Source organism: Xenopus laevis, chromosome 4L, assembly GCF_017654675.1.
Source record: "Xenopus laevis strain J_2021 chromosome 4L, Xenopus_laevis_v10.1, whole genome shotgun sequence".
NCBI lineage: Eukaryota > Metazoa > Chordata > Amphibia > Anura > Pipidae > Xenopus > Xenopus laevis.
Window position 1 is genome coordinate 154,947,395 of NC_054377.1, and position 20,914 is coordinate 154,968,308.

The window sequence follows — 20,914 nt, forward strand, 5'->3', positions numbered from 1 at the left end:
AGTTGGTAGTCTCCTTTCTGTGAGAGAAGTGAGTGTGAGTGAGAGAAGTGAGTGAGAGAAGGAGGTCTGGCAGTTGGTAGCCTCCTTTCTGTGAGAGAAGTGAGTGTGAGTGAGAGAAGTGAGTGTGAGTGAGAGAAGTGAGTGAGAGAAGGAGGTCTGGCAGTTGGTAGCCTCCTTTCTGTGAGAGAAGTGAGTGTGAGTGAGAGAAGTGAGTGAGAGAAGGAGGTCTGGCAGTTGGTAGCCTCCTTTCTGTGAGAGAAGTGAGTGTGAGTGAGAGAAGTGAGTGTGAGTGAGAGAAGTGAGTGCGAGTGAGAGAAGTGAGTGCGAGTGAGAGAAGTGAGTGTGAGTGAGAGAAGGAGGTCTGGCAGTTGGTAGCCTCCTTTCTGTGAGAGAAGTGAGTGAGAGAAGTGAGTGTGAGTGAGAGAAGTGAGTGTGAGTGAGAGAAGGAGGTCTGTGGGAAAGGCCTGGCAGCCTCCTGTCTCTGAGAGATGGTGGCCTAATGAGTGGCCTCCAGTCTGTGTGAGAGGGAGGCCTCGGTGCTTATTATTCTTTCATCTCAGTATCTGCTGTGGTTTAACTTTTATTTTTGTTCCTTTAGGATGCGAATACCATTAAAAAACTGTTTGCATTAAAAAAGTCTGAAATTGAGAGTGCGGAGATGAGCAAGTCAAGTCTCCGGAGCAGGTAAGGAACGTGGGATCCACTTGCACATTGAGTCCTATTTGGACTACCATAGCCCCTCGGCTTCTGTAGGTGCCACTGCTGTTTATTATTGTCTTCATGCTTTACGGGCACTTTCTAATACAGATATGGGATCTATTATCCAACTGCATAAGGGGCTTCTCTGGATCTCCATTCCTTTAGGAGTTTTGCCACTAATATTGAATTAATATGGATTTCACAACTTACTTCCCATCAAGTACAATGTATTATTACAGAGAAAAAAAGAAATAATTTAAAAATAATGGAATTAGGTGCCTAAAGGGCACTCCATGTTCATGCGATTCTGAGCTTTCTTTATAATTGCTTTCCAGATGAGGGGTCCCATATAGCCCCTAGTTCATACACCTTATGGAATGCAACATTTCTGTAGTTACCATTAATCTGTCATGTGACCATGTTGGGGGCATCCGATTGCTATAAAGCCACTGTAAGGAATTGTCTGTAATTGCAGGAACAAGAGGCCGGCACAAGGAGACCGTCTCTCTGCCATCACCATGGCTTTGCAGTATGGGTCAGAAAGTGAGGAGGACGCATCTTTAAATGGTAAGTTTTCAGTATTTCCCAGAATGCACTTGTGTTTGTAGTAGATCATCTTGTTGCCTTTATTCTAGTTTTCTATAGGTTAAATGCACAAGAAGGGATTCCCAAATATGGCCAGTGTATTGGTCAGCTGTTCTGTTAGGTCAAGTCATCGGAACCTTTTCTAAATGTTATACTTGGACCCTTCTTGTTAACATCTGCTGAGTGAATCATTGTTTTTTAGATTTTTCACCAACAACAGTCCTGAGCCAATCAAAACACTAAAAAGGTGATCACTTCCTTGTACAGTACTGGTTGTATTGAGTAGCCATTTCCCAGATGTTGGTCAGTATGTGTTGGTGTTGCCTGTGCTTCCCGGTGTCTGACACAGACAGAGCAGTTACTTTCCCTCTTGCCAATTCTTCTCACTTTCATTGTCGTTTGCTTCCAGGCACTTTCATATTTCCTTCTCTTAGACAGAGTTAATTAGGTAAGTGGAGTGAAGGAAGGTTGGGTGCAAGATATTGCTACTGTCCTGCTCCCCAATGGATTTCTCTCCCCCATCTTGTTAACTTCTGGGGATTAGTGAATAGGTAGAAAATTCCCTGGGTCCTGATCTGTTTCACCTCCCTTGATGTCAGTGTTCCAGGCTGTGTTCCTGGACCTGGGGAAAGCCTTGGGCTGGACATAAACACACACATTTCATCTTTTGTTTTTTTTGGTTCAAGTAAGGTTTATTATTAACATGTATTTATATAGCGCCAACATATTGCGTAGCGCTGTAAAGTAAATGTGATTATACAACTAAATCACATGAATTCTATACATAGAACATATGGAGTTACAAACATCACAATCAATACCGGTACAAAAGGTGAAGAAGGCCCTATGCAGAAAGAGCTGACACTCTAAAGGGAAGGGAGTAATACACAAGGTGTGGGAGTGGGCAAGATCGAATTAAGTGGGTGAGAAATGTGGTACTGTATGTGGTGTTGCGTTTGGTAGTTAAGCAGAGTGAGGGGAGGCTTCTCGAAAGAAGTGCGTTTTCAGAGATTTCTTGAAAGCAGAAAGGTTGGGAGAAAGTGGGACAGACGGTGGGAGAGAGTTCCAGAGGAGGGGTGCAGCCCTTGCAAAGTCTTGAATGTGAGCATGTGAGGAGGTAATGAGAGAAGAGTTGAGGAGCAGGTCAGTAGAGGAGCGTAGTAAGCGAGTGGGTGAGTATATAGAGATGAGTTCAGAGATGTAGGGTGGGGCAGAGTTATGAAGTGCTTTGAAAGTCAGTGTCATTAATTAGAATTTGATTCTGAAAGGTAACGGAAGCCAGTGCAGGGATTGACAGAATGGCGAGGCAGAGGAGGAGCGGTTGCTGAGGTGTATGAGCCTCGCAGCAGTGTTCATTATGGACTGGAGAGCTGACAGTCTCTGGAGGGGGAGGCCAATTAAAAGAGAGTTACAGTAGTCTAGACGTGATATGATGAGAGAGTGAATAAGAATTTTGGCAGCATCTTGGGAGATAAATGATGGTATTTTGGATATGTTCCTTAGGTGGAAGTGACATGATTTAAAGGGTTTGTTAACCGTCAATGTCCAAATCTTATGAAACCACTAGAAATGTTCTGATTGTGTTAGAAAACCCATTTGACATCAAAAATGTTTATTGCCCCATAATGGGGTGGCTGGGTCTATTATGGAGCTATACATAGTTTTTACTGTCATGTGCCCCTCTGCTTTGTTGGGCTATGAGGCACCTGCCAGCCTGTAATGGTGTGAGCAGCAGGGCCTGCCAGGCCATCTTTTGTGCAGCACACCACTGCTTCCAGATATTGTAAAGTAATACACAGGGGCCCTCGGGTGTCAGGGAACAGGTGGGAGTTGTGCCGCTAAGTATAGTATGTGAAAGTCTGCAAGTGCTACTCCCCCTCTATGCCTGGGTCGTTTTAGCAGAGATAGTCCGAGGTGCCATTGAGGAGTGCCACAGCATATACGACATTTTTGGTTGTACAAACATTTTTATTAGATGTATTAGGCCAGAGAGGCTGACTGGGAGGCTGCCCAGGCATCACATTTATTGCTTACCCAGTTGAGTAAGGGAGTCCGTGTTAAGTCATAATTGGTAATTACAGGTCTAGAGATTTCCAGGCTATTAACTAAGGCTTCAGCTGGAACCACCAGAAATCCAAATGATCCACCAGAAATAAAATTGATTTGGACTTACTAACTCGTAAGCCTCACACTTTATCAAAGCCATTGGTTAATGACATGAGTTCAGTAAGGGTCCTGCCCCTGTCACCCACATATATGAGGGTATCATCAGCATACAGCTGCAGTCAGTCTGACCTGGTGAGATCCAACCCTGCACATTGGAGTTTTGGCGACCCGCAGCTGCAAAGGGCTCTATTGCCCGAGCAAAAAGCAAGGGCGATAGAGGGCAGCCCAGTCTTGTGTCTGTAGTGAGTGGAAACAGTGAGGTGTCACTATTACCTATTCTAAGAGAGGCCACCAGAGTTTTATAGAGAAGTTGCACCAGGGCTACAAATCTGGGACCCACACCAAAGACAGCCAAGATACAGCCTTCCACAAATATGGCCACTCCACCACTGCGTCAAATTACTTCCAACGTTATTACGTTAAGTTATTACTTCTAACGTTTCCTCTTATAGTTACAGCTTCATTATTTACTGTCGGGTGATCTCGGGGGCACACACACACATCACAAAACGGGGGGGGGGGGTTTAAGATAAAACATGTAGAAAGGCAATATTCACTGGTGTGTGTATATATTATATATAAGTTATAGGTCACTTGTATATTTCTCCTCTACGCATGGGTTGAACATCAGTCTCTGTTGCAGCTTCATCCATTCGCTATGAAGAAGGTGAGTCTGAGGAGGAGAGCATTACATCCTTCATGGACATCTCCAGCCCTTTATATCAACTCTATGAAACCGTCAGATCCTGCCGGAATAATCGCGGGCAGCTCATTGCCGAACCTTTCTTTCATCTCCCATCAAAGAAGAAATATCCCGATTACTACCAGCAAATCAAGAATCCCGTTTCCCTGCAGCAGATCAGGTAGAGAGCTTGGTAGGATGTTATTTTATACAGATTGCTGGACCCTATACAATGTAGGGATGCACAGGATTCAGGATTCCCTGCGGGATGCGGCCAGGTTTCTGCCTTTTTCAGCAGGACTCTGATTCGGCCGAATACTCCTGCCTGGCCGTATCCTAATTTGCATATGCAAATTAGGGACGGGGAGGGAAATCACACAACTTTTGTCACAAATCAAGGAAGTGAAAAATGTTTTTCCCTTCCCACCCCTAATTTGCATATGCAGTCGCTTGTACTTGATCCCAACTAAGATATAATTAATCCTTATTAGAAGCAAAACCAGCCTTTTGGCTTTATTTCATGTTTATATGATTTTCTAGTAGACTCAAGGCATGAATTTCCATGATCCAAATTATGGAAAGATGAGTTATCCAGAAAACCCTGGGACCAGAGCATTCTGGATTACAAGTCCCATACCTGTGCCTTGTACTTGATCCCAACTGTGAGATAATTAATCCTTATTGGAAACACAACCAGCCTATTGGCTTTATTTAAAATGATTTTATAGTAGACTTAAAGGGGTAGTTGACCTTTAAGTTAATATTTAGTATGTTATAGAATGGATAATTCTAAGCAACCTTTCAATTGTTTTTTAAATTATTTGCCTTCTTCTTCTGACTCTTTCTAGCTTTACTATGGGGGTCACTGACCCCATCTAAAAACAAACACTCTGTAAGGCTACAAATGTATTGTTATTGTTACTTTTTATTCCTCATCTTTCTATTCAGGCCTCTCCTATTCATATTCCAGTCTCTTATTCAGATCAGTGCATGGTTGTTAGGGGGATTAGGACCCTGAATAATGAGCTTCTAATTGATGTGTGTGTACAGGAGCAAGCTGAAGAACCAGGAGTATGATGGGCTGGAGCAGCTGGAATCTGATCTCAATCTCATGTTTGAAAATGCCAAGCGCTACAATGTTCCCAATTCTGCCATCTACAAGAGAGTATTCAAACTGCAGCAACTGATGCAGGTAAGTCCCCTCTTGTCTTAATGAATCCAGTGTACAGGGTTCATGTGTAACTGCAAGTCTCTCACACAGCACTCCAGAAGGGACCTTTGTTTCTCAGCTTTAGTGGGAATTTTATACAGTCAGGCTGTTGGGAATCTTGTCCCTTCTTATTATAATAATGTTTCAAATCTACCTTTAGAAATAATTCATTATAACGAGGCTAGTACAGGTATGGGATCCATTATTCAGAAACTTCCGAATTATGGGAAGGCTGACATAGATTCTATTAATCAAATAATTCCGATTTTCAGAAAACGTTTTGCTTTTTCTATTTAGTAATAAAACAGTCGCTTGTACTTGATCCCAACTAAGATATAATTAATCCTTATTGGAGGCAGAACCAGCCTATTGGGTTTATTTCATGTTTATATGATTTTCTAGTAGACTTAAGGGAGGAAGATCCAAATTACAGAAAGATCCATTATCAGGGGAAACCTCAGGTTCTGAGCATTCTGGATAATAGGTCCCATACTAGTAATAAAACAGTCGCTTGTACTTGATCCCAACTAAGATATAATTAATCCTTATTGGAGGCAAAACCAGCCTATTGGCTTTATTTATGTTTATTTATGTAATTTGACATAGAAAAACTGAATGGAATGTTGTACCTTCCAGTGTAAAGTATCGTGATTTCTGGAGCAGTTCTCTGCTGGGGGTTTAGTCTATAAAAGTCAAAATCACCAGGGATGCACCAAATCTAGGCTTCAGGATTTGGCCTTTTTCAGTAGCGTTTATATTCGGCTGAATCCTTGTTCCTGGCCAAACTGAATCGGAATTCTGAAAATCATGTGAATTTTCATCATAAAACAAGGAAGAAGAAAAAAAAAAGCTGACAAAGTTCTTTGTTCTTCACTCTCCCTTATTTGCATAATTAAATTAGGGTTGGGGTTCAGTGTTCGGCCAATCTAAAATAGTGGATTTGGTGCATCCCTAAAAATCAGAGCCAAATGAAACAATATATCAGGTGTTTGTGTGCTCAGGGCACACCGTATGTGTAGGGCTCTCACTGCTTCTGGCTGTTTGTAGGGTGCCCCGTATTTATCATAATGGAGGAGAGTGAGGAGCTGGGAAGGAGACTGTTTATTCCCATGATGAGTTGAAGAGAGATGAAGAGAAAACCCCTCCTAAGAGGCTGAGTGTTTAACAGGTTGTTCACCTTTATTTTAGTAGGATGTAGAGAGGGATATTCTGAGACAATCTGCAATTAGTTTACATTTTGTACTATTTGTGGTTTTTGACTGATTTAGCTTTTTATTCAACAGCTCTCCAGTTTGTAATTTCAGGTGTCTGGTTGCTAGGGTCCAAATTCCCCTAGCAACCATGCACTGATTTGAATGAGAGACTGGAATAGGAGAGGCCTGAAAAGAAAGATGAGGAATAAAACGTAGCAGTAACAATTCATTTGTAGCCTTTGTTTTTAGTAATAAAGGCCAATTAAAATGTTGCTCAGAATTAGCCAATCTATAACATACTAAAAGTTAACTTAAAGGTGAACCACCCCTTTAAGTGAGAGTGTTCCAGAGGATTGTGGGATGTGTTATGTGCAAGTGTGTAAATTGTGGATATATTGTGTTATTATGTACAACAATGTGACTGCTAATCCTGTGTGACACAAGTATGACAATCTGTTGATTTTATTCCTAATAAAAACCAGCCCGGCTGCACTTAAAGCTCTTTTGATTCTCTATTTGTACTTGAAATGTGGAGTGGCCCGTGCTCCCACCTAACCTGATTGTCACTATATATATATATATATATACTTTTATATAAGCAATTGCTTCCTTAAACGGGCGCTTCACCTTCACACAACCAGTTGCTTTCACATAGATCACCAGAAATAACAACTGTTTCCAATTACTTTCCATGTTCTATGTGTCACAGTTTTTCTAATATTGAAGTGTAAAGTATCAGATTTCACCTTGTAAAGTAGCTCTGGGAGGGGGGTCGCCGACCCTGTAAACTTTTCTCAATGGATACATTTAGTCGATACATTTGGTATCTGTGTCCCTGCTGAGTGGAATCCCTGAGTGACATTAAAGGCAACTGTTAGACTTGATACAATAGTTACACTTATATTCCCCATAGATCCTACTGAGAAATGGACCAACTAATGGATCAACTAAATGTTGCAAAATTGTAACAGAATCTGCAGCTGAATTAGTGAGCTGTCACTCAAACACCAGAGACACCAACATTCAACTTTACACTTAGATTTTGGAAAAACAGTAAAAAATAAATAATGGAAAGTCATTGAGAAAAGTCTTTATTTCCGGGGAACTGTCTGAACTGAAAAAAAGTGTTTGGAAGGTGAAGTTCCCCTTTAAAAGGATTCTGTCATGATTTTTATGGTGTAGTTTTTATTTCTAAATGACACTGTTTACACTGCAAATAATTCACTGTACAATATAAAATGTCATTCCTGAAGCAGCAAGTGTATTTAGTTGTAATATTGGTGTGTAGGTGCATCTCAGCTCATTTTGCCTGGTCATGTGCTTTCAGAAAGAGCCAGCACTTTAGGATGGAGCTGCTTTCTGGCAGCCTGTTGTTTCTCCTACTCAATGGAACTGAATGTGTCTCAGTGGGACCTGGATTTTACTATTGAGTGCTGTTGTTAGGCGGTGTTTAATGACACGCTGCATGTTTCCGGCACAAGTGTAACCCAATCCACAATGTAACCATATTGTAACCATTAAAGTACCCACTAATTAGTGATGTCAGGAGCCACTGCTGTGAGGGAACGTTTAGCCAGAAAGTGTTATTATTCCAGAGAGTTTGTTCAAGTTTATTTGTGAATAATATAATTCTAAACAATAGTTCATGTTAGTCCTTTACTGCAAAAATGTGCTGCGTAGTCTTTTAGTCCAACACAAATGTCTCTGAAGAAACACAACGTTGAAAAGTCCATAAAAGAGTTAACTCTCCGGCCCAGCCTAGAGCTCGTTATTGCTTCAGTTTTGTGCTTTAGCTGCTCTTCTTATATAATAATATAATATAAAGGGCACACGCTTACCATTATGTCCCTTCTTATTCAAGATATTATTCATTTCAGGTAGATTTCAAGGGAATCTTTCAATATTTTATAAAGAAAGGAGTAAAATGTTATAAAGTGACATACAGTGGTGTGAAAAACTATTTGCCCCCTTCCTGATTTCTTATTCTTTTGCATGTTTGTCACACAAAATGTTTCTGCTCATCAAAAACCATTAACTATTAGTCAAAGATAACATAATTGAACACAAAATGCAGTTTTTAAATGAAGGTTGACGTTATTAAGGGAGAAAAAAAAACTCCAAATCTACATGGGCCTGTGTGAAAAAGTGATTGCCCCCCTTGTTAAAAAATAACGTAACAGTGGTTTATCACACCTGAGTTCAATTTCAAAGGTTATAAAGCCATTTCTAAAGCTTTGGGACTCCAGCGAACCACAGTGAGAGCCATTGTCCACAGATGGCAAAAACATGGAACAGTGGTGAACCTTCCCAGGAGTGGCCGGCCGACCAAAATGACCCCAAGAGCGCAGAGACAACTCATCCGAGAGGCCACAAAAGACCCCAGGACAACATCTAAAGAACTGCAGGCCTCACTTGCCTCAATTAAGGTCAGTGTTCACGACTCCACCATAAGAAAGAGACTGGGCAAAAACGGCCTGCATGGCACATTTCCAAGGCGCAAACCACTTTTAAAAAACATCTCAACGATTGCCAAGACTTTTGGGAAAATACCTTGTGGACCGACAAGACAAAAGTTGAACTTTTTGGAAGGTGCGCGTCCCGTTACATCTGGCGTAAAAGTAACACAGCATTTCAGAAAAAGAACATCATACCAACAGTAAAATATGGTGGTGGTAGTGTGATGGTCTGGGCTTGTTTTGCTGCTTCAGGACCTGGAAGACTTGCTGTGATAGATGGAACCATGAATTCTACTGTCTACCAAAAAATCCTGAAGGAGAATGTCCGGCCATCTGTTGGTCAACTCAAGCTGAAGCGATCTTGGTGCTGCAGCAGGACAATGAGCCAAAACACACCAGCAAATCCACCTCTGAATGGCTGAAGAAAAACAAAATGAAGACTTTGGAGTGGCCTAGTCAAAGTCCTGACCTGAATCCTATTGAGATGTTGTGGCATGACCTTAAAAAGGCGGTTCATGCTAGAAAACCCTCAAATAAAGCTGAATTACAACAATTCTGCAAAGATGAGTGGGCCAAAATTCCTCCAGAGCGCTGTAAAAGACTCGCTGCAAGTTATCGCAAACGCTTGATTGCAGTTATTGCGCTAAGGGTGGCCCAACCAGTTATTAGGTTCAGGGGGCAATTACTTTTTCACACAGGTTTGGATTTCTTTTCTCCCTAAATAATAAAAACCCTCATTTAAAAACTGCATTTTGTGTTTACTTGTGTTATCTTTGACTAATAGTTAAATGTGTTTGATGATTAGAAACATTTTGTGTGACAAACATGCAAAAGAATAAGAAATCAGGAAGGGGGCAAATAGTTTTTCACACCACTGTATCCATACAGGCTTCACAGTAATGATGAAAGGAAACAATTTATGCTCCACTAGTCGTTAATTCTCTGGATTTCAGCTATTCAGCCATTTCATCCACTTTGCCTCCAGCTCTACAAATAGTTTTGTCAAGTTGCCTCCTGCTCTTTGTGGCCTTCACACAACCTCCTGTACCTGACACTTTCATTGTGTTTAATTGTGAAACAGAAGTATCAGTTTGTGACCCAAGTTTAAAGTTGTGGATATATCTGCTGTGTGTGTGTGTGGGTGCGAAGTGTGTCCTAGAGAGACAGTAATAAATAAGCGACCCCTGCAGTGTGACAGTTGTATGAGTGTCCCATGAGTTGCCTGCAATCCCACAACAGATGCAGCACAAACTGGCAATTGTGACTATTTCTCATCATCCCTGGAGCCAGTGTTGTGACTAATGTTTGTCTCCTGCTGTAGCAAAACAGCTCAGAACCTTTTCATTACTCTTTTAATGTGGCCACGTTGGTATATTTACTTATAAACGGGATCCTAGTTCTGTTTCATGAGACAGTAAGTCGCCCCCTGGTATAAAGCTGCCCACAGACGCACAGATCTGATTGTATGAATGGAGGATTCATTCGATTTTTGGACTGTGTGTGGAGAGTCCGACAGAAAATTAATTGGCCGGGTTAGAAAATGTTCATGGGTCACAGTGAAATCTATTGTCCAGCTCCCCTCAGTTTTCCTGGCTTCAACTAGACAACATCACTTGAAATAGTCTTTTTAGTTGATGGACAAATTGTACAGCTAAACGATCATTTCAAGATAAGTTTGGTCTAACAATAACGAAAAGTTCTTTTAAAGACCCTAACATCTATGGGCAGTTTTACTTTGCTTTACCGGACAGAAGCGACAAGAATGGTGTAAGTGGAAGAATCCATATCCAATCCCTGTCTGAAGCCGTTTTCTTGTGGTTACCTTCCCATTCTTCTCTTGTTTTCATTCCAACTTGCAGTACAGCAGTAAAGAGTGACTGAAGTTTATTAGAGCACAAGTCACATGCCTGGGGGCAGCTGGGAAACTGACAATATGTTTTCAAAATGAAATATAAAAAAATCTGTTTGCTCTTTTGAGAAACGGATTTCAGGGCAGAATTCTATAAACTGATGCGTTTTGAAAGAAAAAAATGTTTTCCCCATGACAGTTTCCCTTTAAAGGGGTTGTTCACCTTCCAAACAGTTTTTTCAATTCAGTTGTTTTTAGATTGTTCCCCAGAAATAAAGACTTTTTTCAAATACTTTCCATTATTTATTTTTTACGTTTTTTCCAAAATCTAAGTGTAAAGTTGAATGTTTGTGTCTGTGGTGTTTGAGTCTGGCAGCTCAGTAATTCAGGTGCCGACTCTGAACTGTTACAATTTTGCAACATTTAGTTGATCCATTTCTCAGCAGCATCTCTGGAGTATTAGCAACAAGTCTAACAGCTGCCTGTAATGAAACCCAGAGATTCTGCTCAGCAGGGACAAAGATAAGAAATGTATCAACTAAATGTATCCATTTAGAACAGTTTACAGGATCGGCGACCCCCCCTCCCAGAGCTGCTTCAGAAGGAGAGAAATGACAATTTACACTTCAATATTAGAAAAACCGTCACACATAGAAAATAGAAAGTCATTGGAAAAAGTCTTTATTTCTGGTGATCTATCTGAAACCAACTAGTTGTTTGAAGGTGAACAACCCCTTTAACAAGGATAATGAGAGCAGATGCTTTAATGATGTTATTTGTTAGAGAGGAGTAATTATTGTTCATCAGTGGAAGCCATTGTTCTATTGTGGGGCCTCTGTTGATTTCCGGTGACTTGCAGTTCATTTCTTGGTATATATATATATATATATATATATATATAATATGTCCCAAAGTACCTGCACTCTAACCACTTCGATGTTTTCACGGGTGCTTGGTCAAAATACCATTGTACAGCAATCGAAGATGGACCAGCACTCCAGTTTAATCAAACAATCGTGTTTTTATTAAAATATCACTGGGCATCCAACGTTTCGGCCCACATTGGGGCCTTTATCATCCTTGAGAGAGAGAGATGACAGTTGGGCTTTGTGGCACTTTCTGATGGGATTTGCAGCAGCTTTAGAAGTACAGGCAAAGCTCCCACTGTTACTGTTATGGGGGATAAGTGTGGGCAATTCCTCCAATACAGAATGTTTGTATGTCATTGGTATGTGTTACCAATATTCAGTCCTGCCAAGTGCTTGTTCAGTGTTGTGGGGTAACCGTAGCAAAGAGTAGGGGAGAGTATTAGGGGGATCAGTGCATTCTGATGGGTATATAAGTGAGGGCAGTTGTGTCATAGGGTTGTCAGTGTTGTTGCCAGACAGGCTAGTGGTGCAGCTCTATCTATACCTCTTCTGGGATGTACCTGACAGTTTAGAGGTGGGCACCTGGGCTAGTGACAGGAGGGATGTATATGGCTCAGACTTGTATATATTTATAAGGATTGTTATGGGCAGGTGTAAGAGTGTATATACTTGGCTAATTAGGATCAGAACTAGGGTTTTGTTTATAGGAGGCTTCAGCCTGGCTCACCTGTGCTTCTATCTGATGTTGTATTGTGGGTGAGAACATTCTATTTACATGAGCTCCATTGGCCTGTAGGTATCTCCGTGTGCCATATTATTTGTACTGGTGCCCAGTCACTATTGGTGACTATGAAGGATCTCAAATCTCTCTCTCTCAATTTGTTTTTGGACTCAGCCTCCGCACTTTGTTATAAGGGGCTGAACACTTTATTTACTGATGATATACAGGTGATATGTCTGTGGAGACTTGAGGCCGGGTCTGTAGGAGACAGAAGAGCACACGTTTGGGTCCATTACGGTCCATTAAGGAGAGCCCAGTGTTTGTCTTTCTACAGTTCTCTGGCACAACACAAAGTCTTCCATCAATAAAATGGGGACTAGTGGGAGAGCTACCTCCTTCTCCATAACATGGACCAGTAAAGCATCATTAGAAGGTGGAGGAACATTAATAACCTAAAACATCTCCTATAGAATTATATGAGACTTAGTCTGATGGATAAAATAAAAAAAGTCCTTCTTCCCCCGCCCCCAGGCCTCACATTCCAGAACATGAGTTCAACCATTGATTTAGTAGTAAAAATGGGACAAGAACCCTTGGGGTGAAGTTGAGGGGTGTCCCAGAGATTTGGATACATGTGATTTAATCAGTGTGGGATGAATTGTAAACAAAGCACCATGGTCCCAACACAGACAAGTCTATTCTCACAATATCCGTTTGTAGGGGAAGGAGTTTGTCTCCTCCTCTGAAACCAGCAATATAACAAGTAATCATGGCTTCTGTCCTGATCTGGTCTCCTGTGTGTGGTTGCAGTGAGATGTTGTGTGTGTGTGTGTGTGTGTACCTGTGGGTTACACAAAGGGAAGGTTTGTACACAAGGAATTCTATGGTGTCTGTGAGACACTTCTTTGGCAAAGTTACAATTGAGTCATTGTCGGGTCGAATCACTGGGAAAGTTCTAGAGCCTGTGCTTTTGTCGTTTCCTCTTTCCTTTCCTAATGCTCAAGAGGGAACCACAGTGGGTGTTCTGGGTGCGTCAGGAGGAGGAGCCTGGCCTGGCACGCTGTGGGCCCTCTCCACCGCAAGCTTAACGATTCATTGGCAGATTCTTCTATGGGCCACTAGTTCCATCTGTATCCCCAGCACATGTCCCCAAACCCTAATATTGTTACATCTCAGGCACTTATGTTGTGTGCTCAGGTCTCTAACACAAGGGTCGGACAGTCAATTCTCTGGTCTCTAACACAAGGGTCAAACAGTCTGTATTCTCGGGTCTCTAACACAAGGGTCAGACAGTCTGTATTCTCAGGTCTCTAACACAAGGGTCGGACAGTCTGTAGTCTCAGGTCTCTAACACAAGGGTCGGACAGTCTGTATTCTCGGGTCTCTAACACAAGGGTCGGACAGTCTGTATTCTCAGGTCTCTAACACATGGGTCGGACAGTCTGTATTCTCCGTTCTCTAACACAAGGGTCGGACAGTCTGTATTCTCGGGTCTCTAACACAAGGTTCGGACAGTCTGTATTCTCGGGTCTCTAACACAAGGGTCGGACAGTCTGTATTCTCAGGTCTCTAACACAAGGGTCGGACAGTCTGTATTCTCGGGTCTCTAACACAAGGGTCGGACAGTCTGTATTCTCGGGTCTCTAACACAAGGTTCGGACAGTCTGTATTCTCGGGTCTCTAACACAAGGGTCGGACAGTCTGTATTCTCAGGTCTCTAACACAAGGGTCGGACAGTCTGTATTCTCGGGTCTCTAACACAAGGGTCAGACAGTCTGTATTCTCGGGTCTCTAACACAAGGGTCGGACAGTCTGTATTCTCGGGTCTCTAACACAAGGGTCGGACAGTCTGTATTCTCGGGTCTCTAACACAAGGGTCGGACAGTCTGTATTCTCGGGTCTTTTAACACAAGGGTCAAACAGTCTGTATTCTTGGGTCTCTAACACAAGGGTCAGACAGTCTGTATTCTCGGGTCTCTAACACAAGGGTCGGACAGTCTGTATTCTCGGGTCTCTAACACAAGGGTCGGACAGTCTGTATTCTCGGGTCTCTAACACAAGGGTCGGACAGTCTGTATTCTCGGGTCTCTAACACATGGATCGGACAGTCTGTATTCTCCGGTCTCTAACACAAGGGTCGGACAGTCTGTTTTCTCGGGTCTCTAACACATGGGTCAGACAGTCTGTATTCTCGGGTCTCTAACACAAGGTTCGGACAGTCTGTATTCTCAGGTCTCTAACACAAGTGTCAGACAGTCTGTATTCTCAGGTCTCTAACACAAGGGTCGGATAGTCTGTATTCTCAGGTCTCTAACACAAGGGTCAGACAGTCTGTATTCTCAGGTCTCTAACACAAGGGTCGGATAGTCTGTATTCTCAGGTCTCTAACACAAGGGTCAGACAGTCTGTATTCTCCGGTCTCTAACACAAGGGTCGGATAGTCTGTATTCTCAGGTCTCTAACACAAGGGTCAGACAGTCTGTATTCTCCGGTCTCTAACACAAGGGTCGGACAGTCTGTATTCTCAGGTCTCTAACACAAGGGTCGGATAGTCTGTATTCTCAGGTCTCTAACACAAGGGTCAGACAGTCTGTATTCTCAGGTCTCTAACACAAGGGTCGGATAGTCTGTATTCTCAGGTCTCTAACACAAGGGTCAGACAGTCTGTATTCTCCGGTCTCTAACACAAGGGTCGGATAGTCTGTATTCTCAGGTCTCTAACACAAGGGTCAGACAGTCTGTATTCTCCGGTCTCTAACACAAGGGTCGGATAGTCTGTATTCTCAGGTCTCTAACACAAGGGTCAGACAGTCTGTATTCTCAGGTCTCTAACACAAGGGTCGGACAGTCTGTATTCTCGGGTCTCTAACACAAGGGTCGGACAGTCTGTATTCTCGGGTCTCTAACACAAGGTTCGGACAGTCTGTATTCTCGGGTCTCTAACACAAGGGTCGGACAGTCTGTATTCTCGGGTCTCTAACACAAGGGTCGGACAGTCTGTATTCTCGGGTCTCTAACACAAGGGTCAGACAGTCTGTATTCTCGGGTCTCTAACACAAGGGTCGGACAGTCTGTATTCTCGGGTCTCTAACACAAGGGTCGGACAGTCTGTATTCTCGGGTCTCTAACACAAGGGTCGGACAGTCTGTATTCTCGGGTCTTTTAACACAAGGGTCAAACAGTCTGTATTCTTGGGTCTCTAACACAAGGGTCAGACAGTCTGTATTCTCGGGTCTCTAACACAAGGGTCGGACAGTCTGTATTCTCGGGTCTCTAACACAAGGGTCGGACAGTCTGTATTCTCGGGTCTCTAACACAAGGGTCGGACAGTCTGTATTCTCGGGTCTCTAACACATGGATCGGACAGTCTGTATTCTCCGGTCTCTAACACAAGGGTCGGACAGTCTGTTTTCTCGGGTCTCTAACACATGGGTCAGACAGTCTGTATTCTCGGGTCTCTAACACAAGGTTCGGACAGTCTGTATTCTCGGGTCTCTAACACAAGGGTCGGACAGTCTGTATTCTCAGGTCTCTAACACAAGGGTCGGACAGTCTGTATTCTCAGGTCTCTAACACAAGGGTCGGACAGTCTATATTCTCAGGTCTCTAACACAAGGGTCGGACAGTCTGTATTCTCCGGTCTCTAACACAAGGGTCGGATAGTCTGTATTCTCCGGTCTCTAACACAAGGGTCAGACAGTCTGTATTCTCAGGTCTCTAACACAAGGGTCAGACAGTCTGTATTCTCAGGTCTCTAACACAAGGGTCGGATAGTCTGTATTCTCAGGACTCTAACACAAGGGTCAGACAGTCTGTATTCTCAGGTCTCTAACACAAGGGTCGGATAGTCTGTATTCTCAGGTCTCTAACACAAGGGTCAGACAGTCTGTATTCTCCGGTCTCTAACACAAGGGTCAGACAGTCTGTATTCTCAGGTCTCTAACACAAGGGTCAGACAGTCTGTATTCTCCGGTCTCTAACACAAGGGTCAGACAGTCTGTATTCTCAGGTCTCTAACACAAGGGTCAGACAGTCTGTATTCTCGTGGCTCTTGCAGGGAATGGCTCTGTACAAATGTGATGGGATAGAATAATGGGCAGAATAATAATAAGCATAAAATGGGCAGAATAGTACAAGGCCTGTGCCCAGTTTCAGTGAGTTACTTATCCTTTATTTCAGGGTGAGCAAGTTGTGCCGCTGTTTAATCTTCCTTTATTAATCCCGAGTGGGCAGTTTGTTTATAACCCTTTATTCCCCTGCCTGTATTGAGCTGCCTCATTAACCCCGAGTGGCCGGTGAGGAAGGGAGAGAGATGGGCTGATTAATATTTATGTATTGTGCCAGCGCTGGGCGACACTCACTCTGGGATCTGCATTTTCAGGCAAAAAAGAAGGAGCTGGCGAGGAGAGACATCGATATTGAGGACGGAGACAGTATGATCTCCTCGGCTACGTCTGACGCAGGCAGCTCCAAGAGGAAAAGGTACCCCCCCCACTGCTGTCTCTTTGTATTCATCCCCCCACTATAAATCTAATGCCCCCCCCAATCCTCCCGCCCAGCTGCACATTAATGGCTCCTGGGAATCTCATTATCATACCGATCAGCAGCCCCCCCGGGGGAGGTTCATTCTTCTGCAGGGGATTGTGGGGGACCGGCCTGTGAGTTTTGTGGCTAGGACTGGCCCCTGCATGGATTGTGACTCTCATCAGGGCCTTAAATAAATAGGGAAATCCTATATCCCTCTTCCCAATATTCCTCCTTTATCCTGGGGCATGAGCCCATAATGTTACCACTACTGGGGGGATGGGATATCAGCAGGTGCCCCCCTTGTGCAGCAGGAACCCCACTTTCCATTAACCCTCTCCTTTACTGCTCTAGTTCTAGTCCCAGGCCCATGTGCAGTTATGTGTTAAGTGGATGTGGTTTATGTCCTGGGCTACTGCCGCTGCACCCGCCACTGGCTTTGTCTTCTATTCAATATACATTCCCCCCCCTACACTGGCCCCCGGCCACTCTCATACAACTGCAACAGCCCCATGTGCAGCTACTCACACTCATTCTCTCTCTTGTAACTTTCTACAGGTTTGAGTTGAGGCCTAGGCCCTTTCTATCCTACGACTAGTTGAGCCCATTCAGTTGGGTTATATAGAGAAGGTGCGTGAGCTCTGGGTCAATTCCACAATATATATATATATATATATATAAATATAAACACCTACTGATGTGATGTGTGGGGGAAGAACTTCAACTTGAGGTGGGGGCCCCTGTTCTAATCATTGTACACAGATGAGGCTCTTTATTAAACAAAGAAGGAAAGTAGTAGTAACCCCACAGTATCTGAATAGTTTAATCTTCCACAATTGATTTAAAACCTTAAATTAGCATTAAAGTGCATCAATTGGTGAAAGTGCTTCATACGCCGTGTAATCAATTCAGCGCCAACACAAAATCAATTCATTTTTCAATATTGCCAACAATTCATTTATGAATTTATTTAAACCTTCAATCTTAGAAGGATTCATTGGTTAAAGTGCCAGTGCTTCAATATATTATCAATTAATTATGAATTCATTGTTTAACTATCCATTGATTAAAGTGCTAGTGCTAATAAATATCAAGAGTATTTAAAAATTGTTCAGAAATATCGATTAGTCAGCAATTCATGAGCATTAGCCCAGACCCTTGTGTGGCTATCAGGCTCCACAATTAGTGCTGAAGGTTTTTTAAAATATTTTCTAAAAACATAAGAGCTCTCTCTATTAGAAACTAAAAAATCCAAACTTGCTACAGATAGATGGATTATGTATCCACGAGGAATTCCTAAAAAAAAGAACAAATATTGAAAGTAATTAACCATTCGACCCCTCACTCCCATCCATATTGATAAACCCAATAAGGGACTTTCCTTCTCCCCCACTTTTCATCTTGACTTTTTGAAACTATAAAAGATCTAAACCCATTTAGCACAAAACTACTACTTGTAAAGCATTTTGGTCAGAATAATGATCACATAAATGAATCTCTCACAAGCAGTGAAATTCAAGCCTTACAGGATTTGGAAGACTAATTTAAAGAGAATGAAACTACTAATATGGGTCCTGATAACCCGTTAGAAACATGGCGTAATAAATTAATCAAGGTTTACTCCTGCATCTTCCCTATATTTCTTAATTTGGTCATTGCAGATATTTTAAAGCTCCAACCCACACATATACAAGAGTAATGTATCCCTCAAAGAAAAAGCTATAATTAAAGGGATAAATTTTCAAAATGAATCCGTTAATAGTGCTGCTCCAGCAGAATTCTGCACTGAAATCCATTTCTCAAAAGAGCAAACAGATTTTTTTATATTCAATTTTGAAATCTGACATGGGGCTAGACATTTTGTCAGTTTCCCAGCTGCCCCCAGTCATGTGACTTGTGCTCTGATAAAATTCAATCACTCTTTACTGCTGTAGTGCAAGTTGGACTGATATCACCCCCTCCCCAGCAGCCAAACAAAAGAACAATGGGAACTGCCTGGTAGATCTAAGAACGACACTCAATAGTAAAATCCAGGTCCCACTGAGACACATTCAGTTACATTGAGAAGGAAAAACAGCAGCCTGCCAGAAAGCATTTCTCTCCTAAAGTGCAGGTACAAGTCACATGACTGGGGGCAGCTGGGAAATTGACAAAATGTCTAGCCCCATGTCAGATTTCAATATTGAATATAAAAAAATCAGTTTGCTCTTTTGAGAAATGGATTTCAGTGCAGAATTCTGCTGGAGCAGCACTATTAACTGATTCATTTTGAAAAAAAATTTTTTCCCATGACAGTGTCCCTTTAAAGAAATGCAAAAATGGGATGATGTGCAATTGAAATAATCTGATAAGGGTGATAATGTGATCATCTGGCCCAATGACCAATATTTGGAGGAAACATACAGACAGCTCCCCTCCTCTAGTTATAAAGAAATCCTAGGGGAGATTTACATGCAGCAATATGATGATTATCAAGCAAGCTTATAGAGACCGTATAATAAATAAGAAAGAACAGCCGAGAGTAGCAACTTACTACCGAAAATACACAAGAATATTGACAAACCACCAGGAAGACCCATCATTTCTGGCAATAGTAATTTTACCGGAAAAGCTATCAGGATAAAAAACCCTAGTGGAAAACCTGGAGTCTTGCGCTCGTGATACACTAAATGTTTTGAATCTGATAGACAACTAGGGTTGACACCTGGCTGGTTATTTACCGGCCTAGCCGGTAAAATACCTGCCGGGCCGGTATTACAAATTTACCGGCAATGTAGCTGCCAGTAAATTTGTAATACAATTAAAAGGAGCCCTCGGCCTGCCCCCAATCCCCTGGAACTTACCTTTTCTATACTTCTTCAAGCGTCTGTGGCGTGGCCCCGCCCCTTTTGATGTCACCGCCCGCCCCTTTGTGTCCCCGCCCCCCCCAGCAGCCGGCCGGTAAAAAAAAATAAAAAAGGTGGCAACCCTATAGACAACTTCAGTATTTTCTGAAAAATAATATGGAGGAGTCTGAAGAGACAATCATGAAATTCATTCCCTTCCATAATTACTTTACATTCAATGGCTAATTGTACTTACAAACTCAGGGGACCACTATGGAAATATCATGCCCCCCCCATATGCTAACCTCTTTTTAGGATTCTGGGAAGAAATGATAGTCAAATGCAAAGCCATATCGTCCTACCAGAATAAAATAGTGAAATGGATCGGTTATATCGATGACATCTCAATGCTATGGCGGGGCACTGAGCAGGAAGCCCTAGAGTTTGTGGAGAAATTGAATGACAATGAATTCAATATAAAACTTACCGTAAATATTTCTGATTCTACAGTATCTTTCCTAGATCTAATGATCATTCACGATAAGAAAGAGATTTGATTACAAAAAAAATTATAGGAAAGAAACTGTGACAAATTCTCTCCTAAATTTTTGAAGTTCTCACCCTCATTCAGCTCTGAGGATTTGTGTTTTTTTAGATGGCTCATTCACACATTCGTTAATTATTGAGACCACCGTCCTTTCTCCCCATGTGGGGTCCCAGAGCAGAAAAAGCCTTACTTGGGAGTTATTGGGACAACTCCACCTCTATTCTAATTAACTTTTCAAATCTTTTTTTTCATGAATTGCTGACTAATCAATATTTCCCTTTTTTTTTTTTTAAAAAAAAACAAAATCTGAACTCATAATTTTTAAATACTCTTGATATTTATTAGCACTAGCACTTTAATCAAACAATGAATTCATAGTTAATTGATAATATATTGAAGCACTGGCACTTTAACCAATGAATTCTTCTAAGATTGATGGTTTAAATAAATTCATAAATGAATTGTTGGTAATATTGAAAAATGAATTGGTTTTGTGTTAGCGCTGAATTGATTACACGGCGTATGAAGCACTTTCACCAATTGATGCACTTTAATGCTAATTTAATATTTTAAATCAATTCTAGAAGA

General features: G+C 42.0%; 1 protein-coding gene across 1 annotated transcript in view; it reads left to right on the forward strand.

Annotated features, from left to right (window-relative positions):
- Window positions 1-20,914, forward strand: part of LOC108705353 (protein polybromo-1-like) — a gene marked incomplete at its 5' end in the record, with an annotated part of 55,778 nt that overhangs the window by 12,676 nt on the left and 22,188 nt on the right. Inside the window, 5 exons of the mRNA XM_041591073.1 lie at window positions 599-684; window positions 1,175-1,266; window positions 4,094-4,313; window positions 5,183-5,324; window positions 16,812-16,912. Of these exons, the coding sequence (XP_041447007.1) occupies window positions 599-684; window positions 1,175-1,266; window positions 4,094-4,313; window positions 5,183-5,324; window positions 16,812-16,912 (641 nt within the window). The remainder of the gene's footprint in view (window positions 1-598; window positions 685-1,174; window positions 1,267-4,093; window positions 4,314-5,182; window positions 5,325-16,811; window positions 16,913-20,914) is intronic.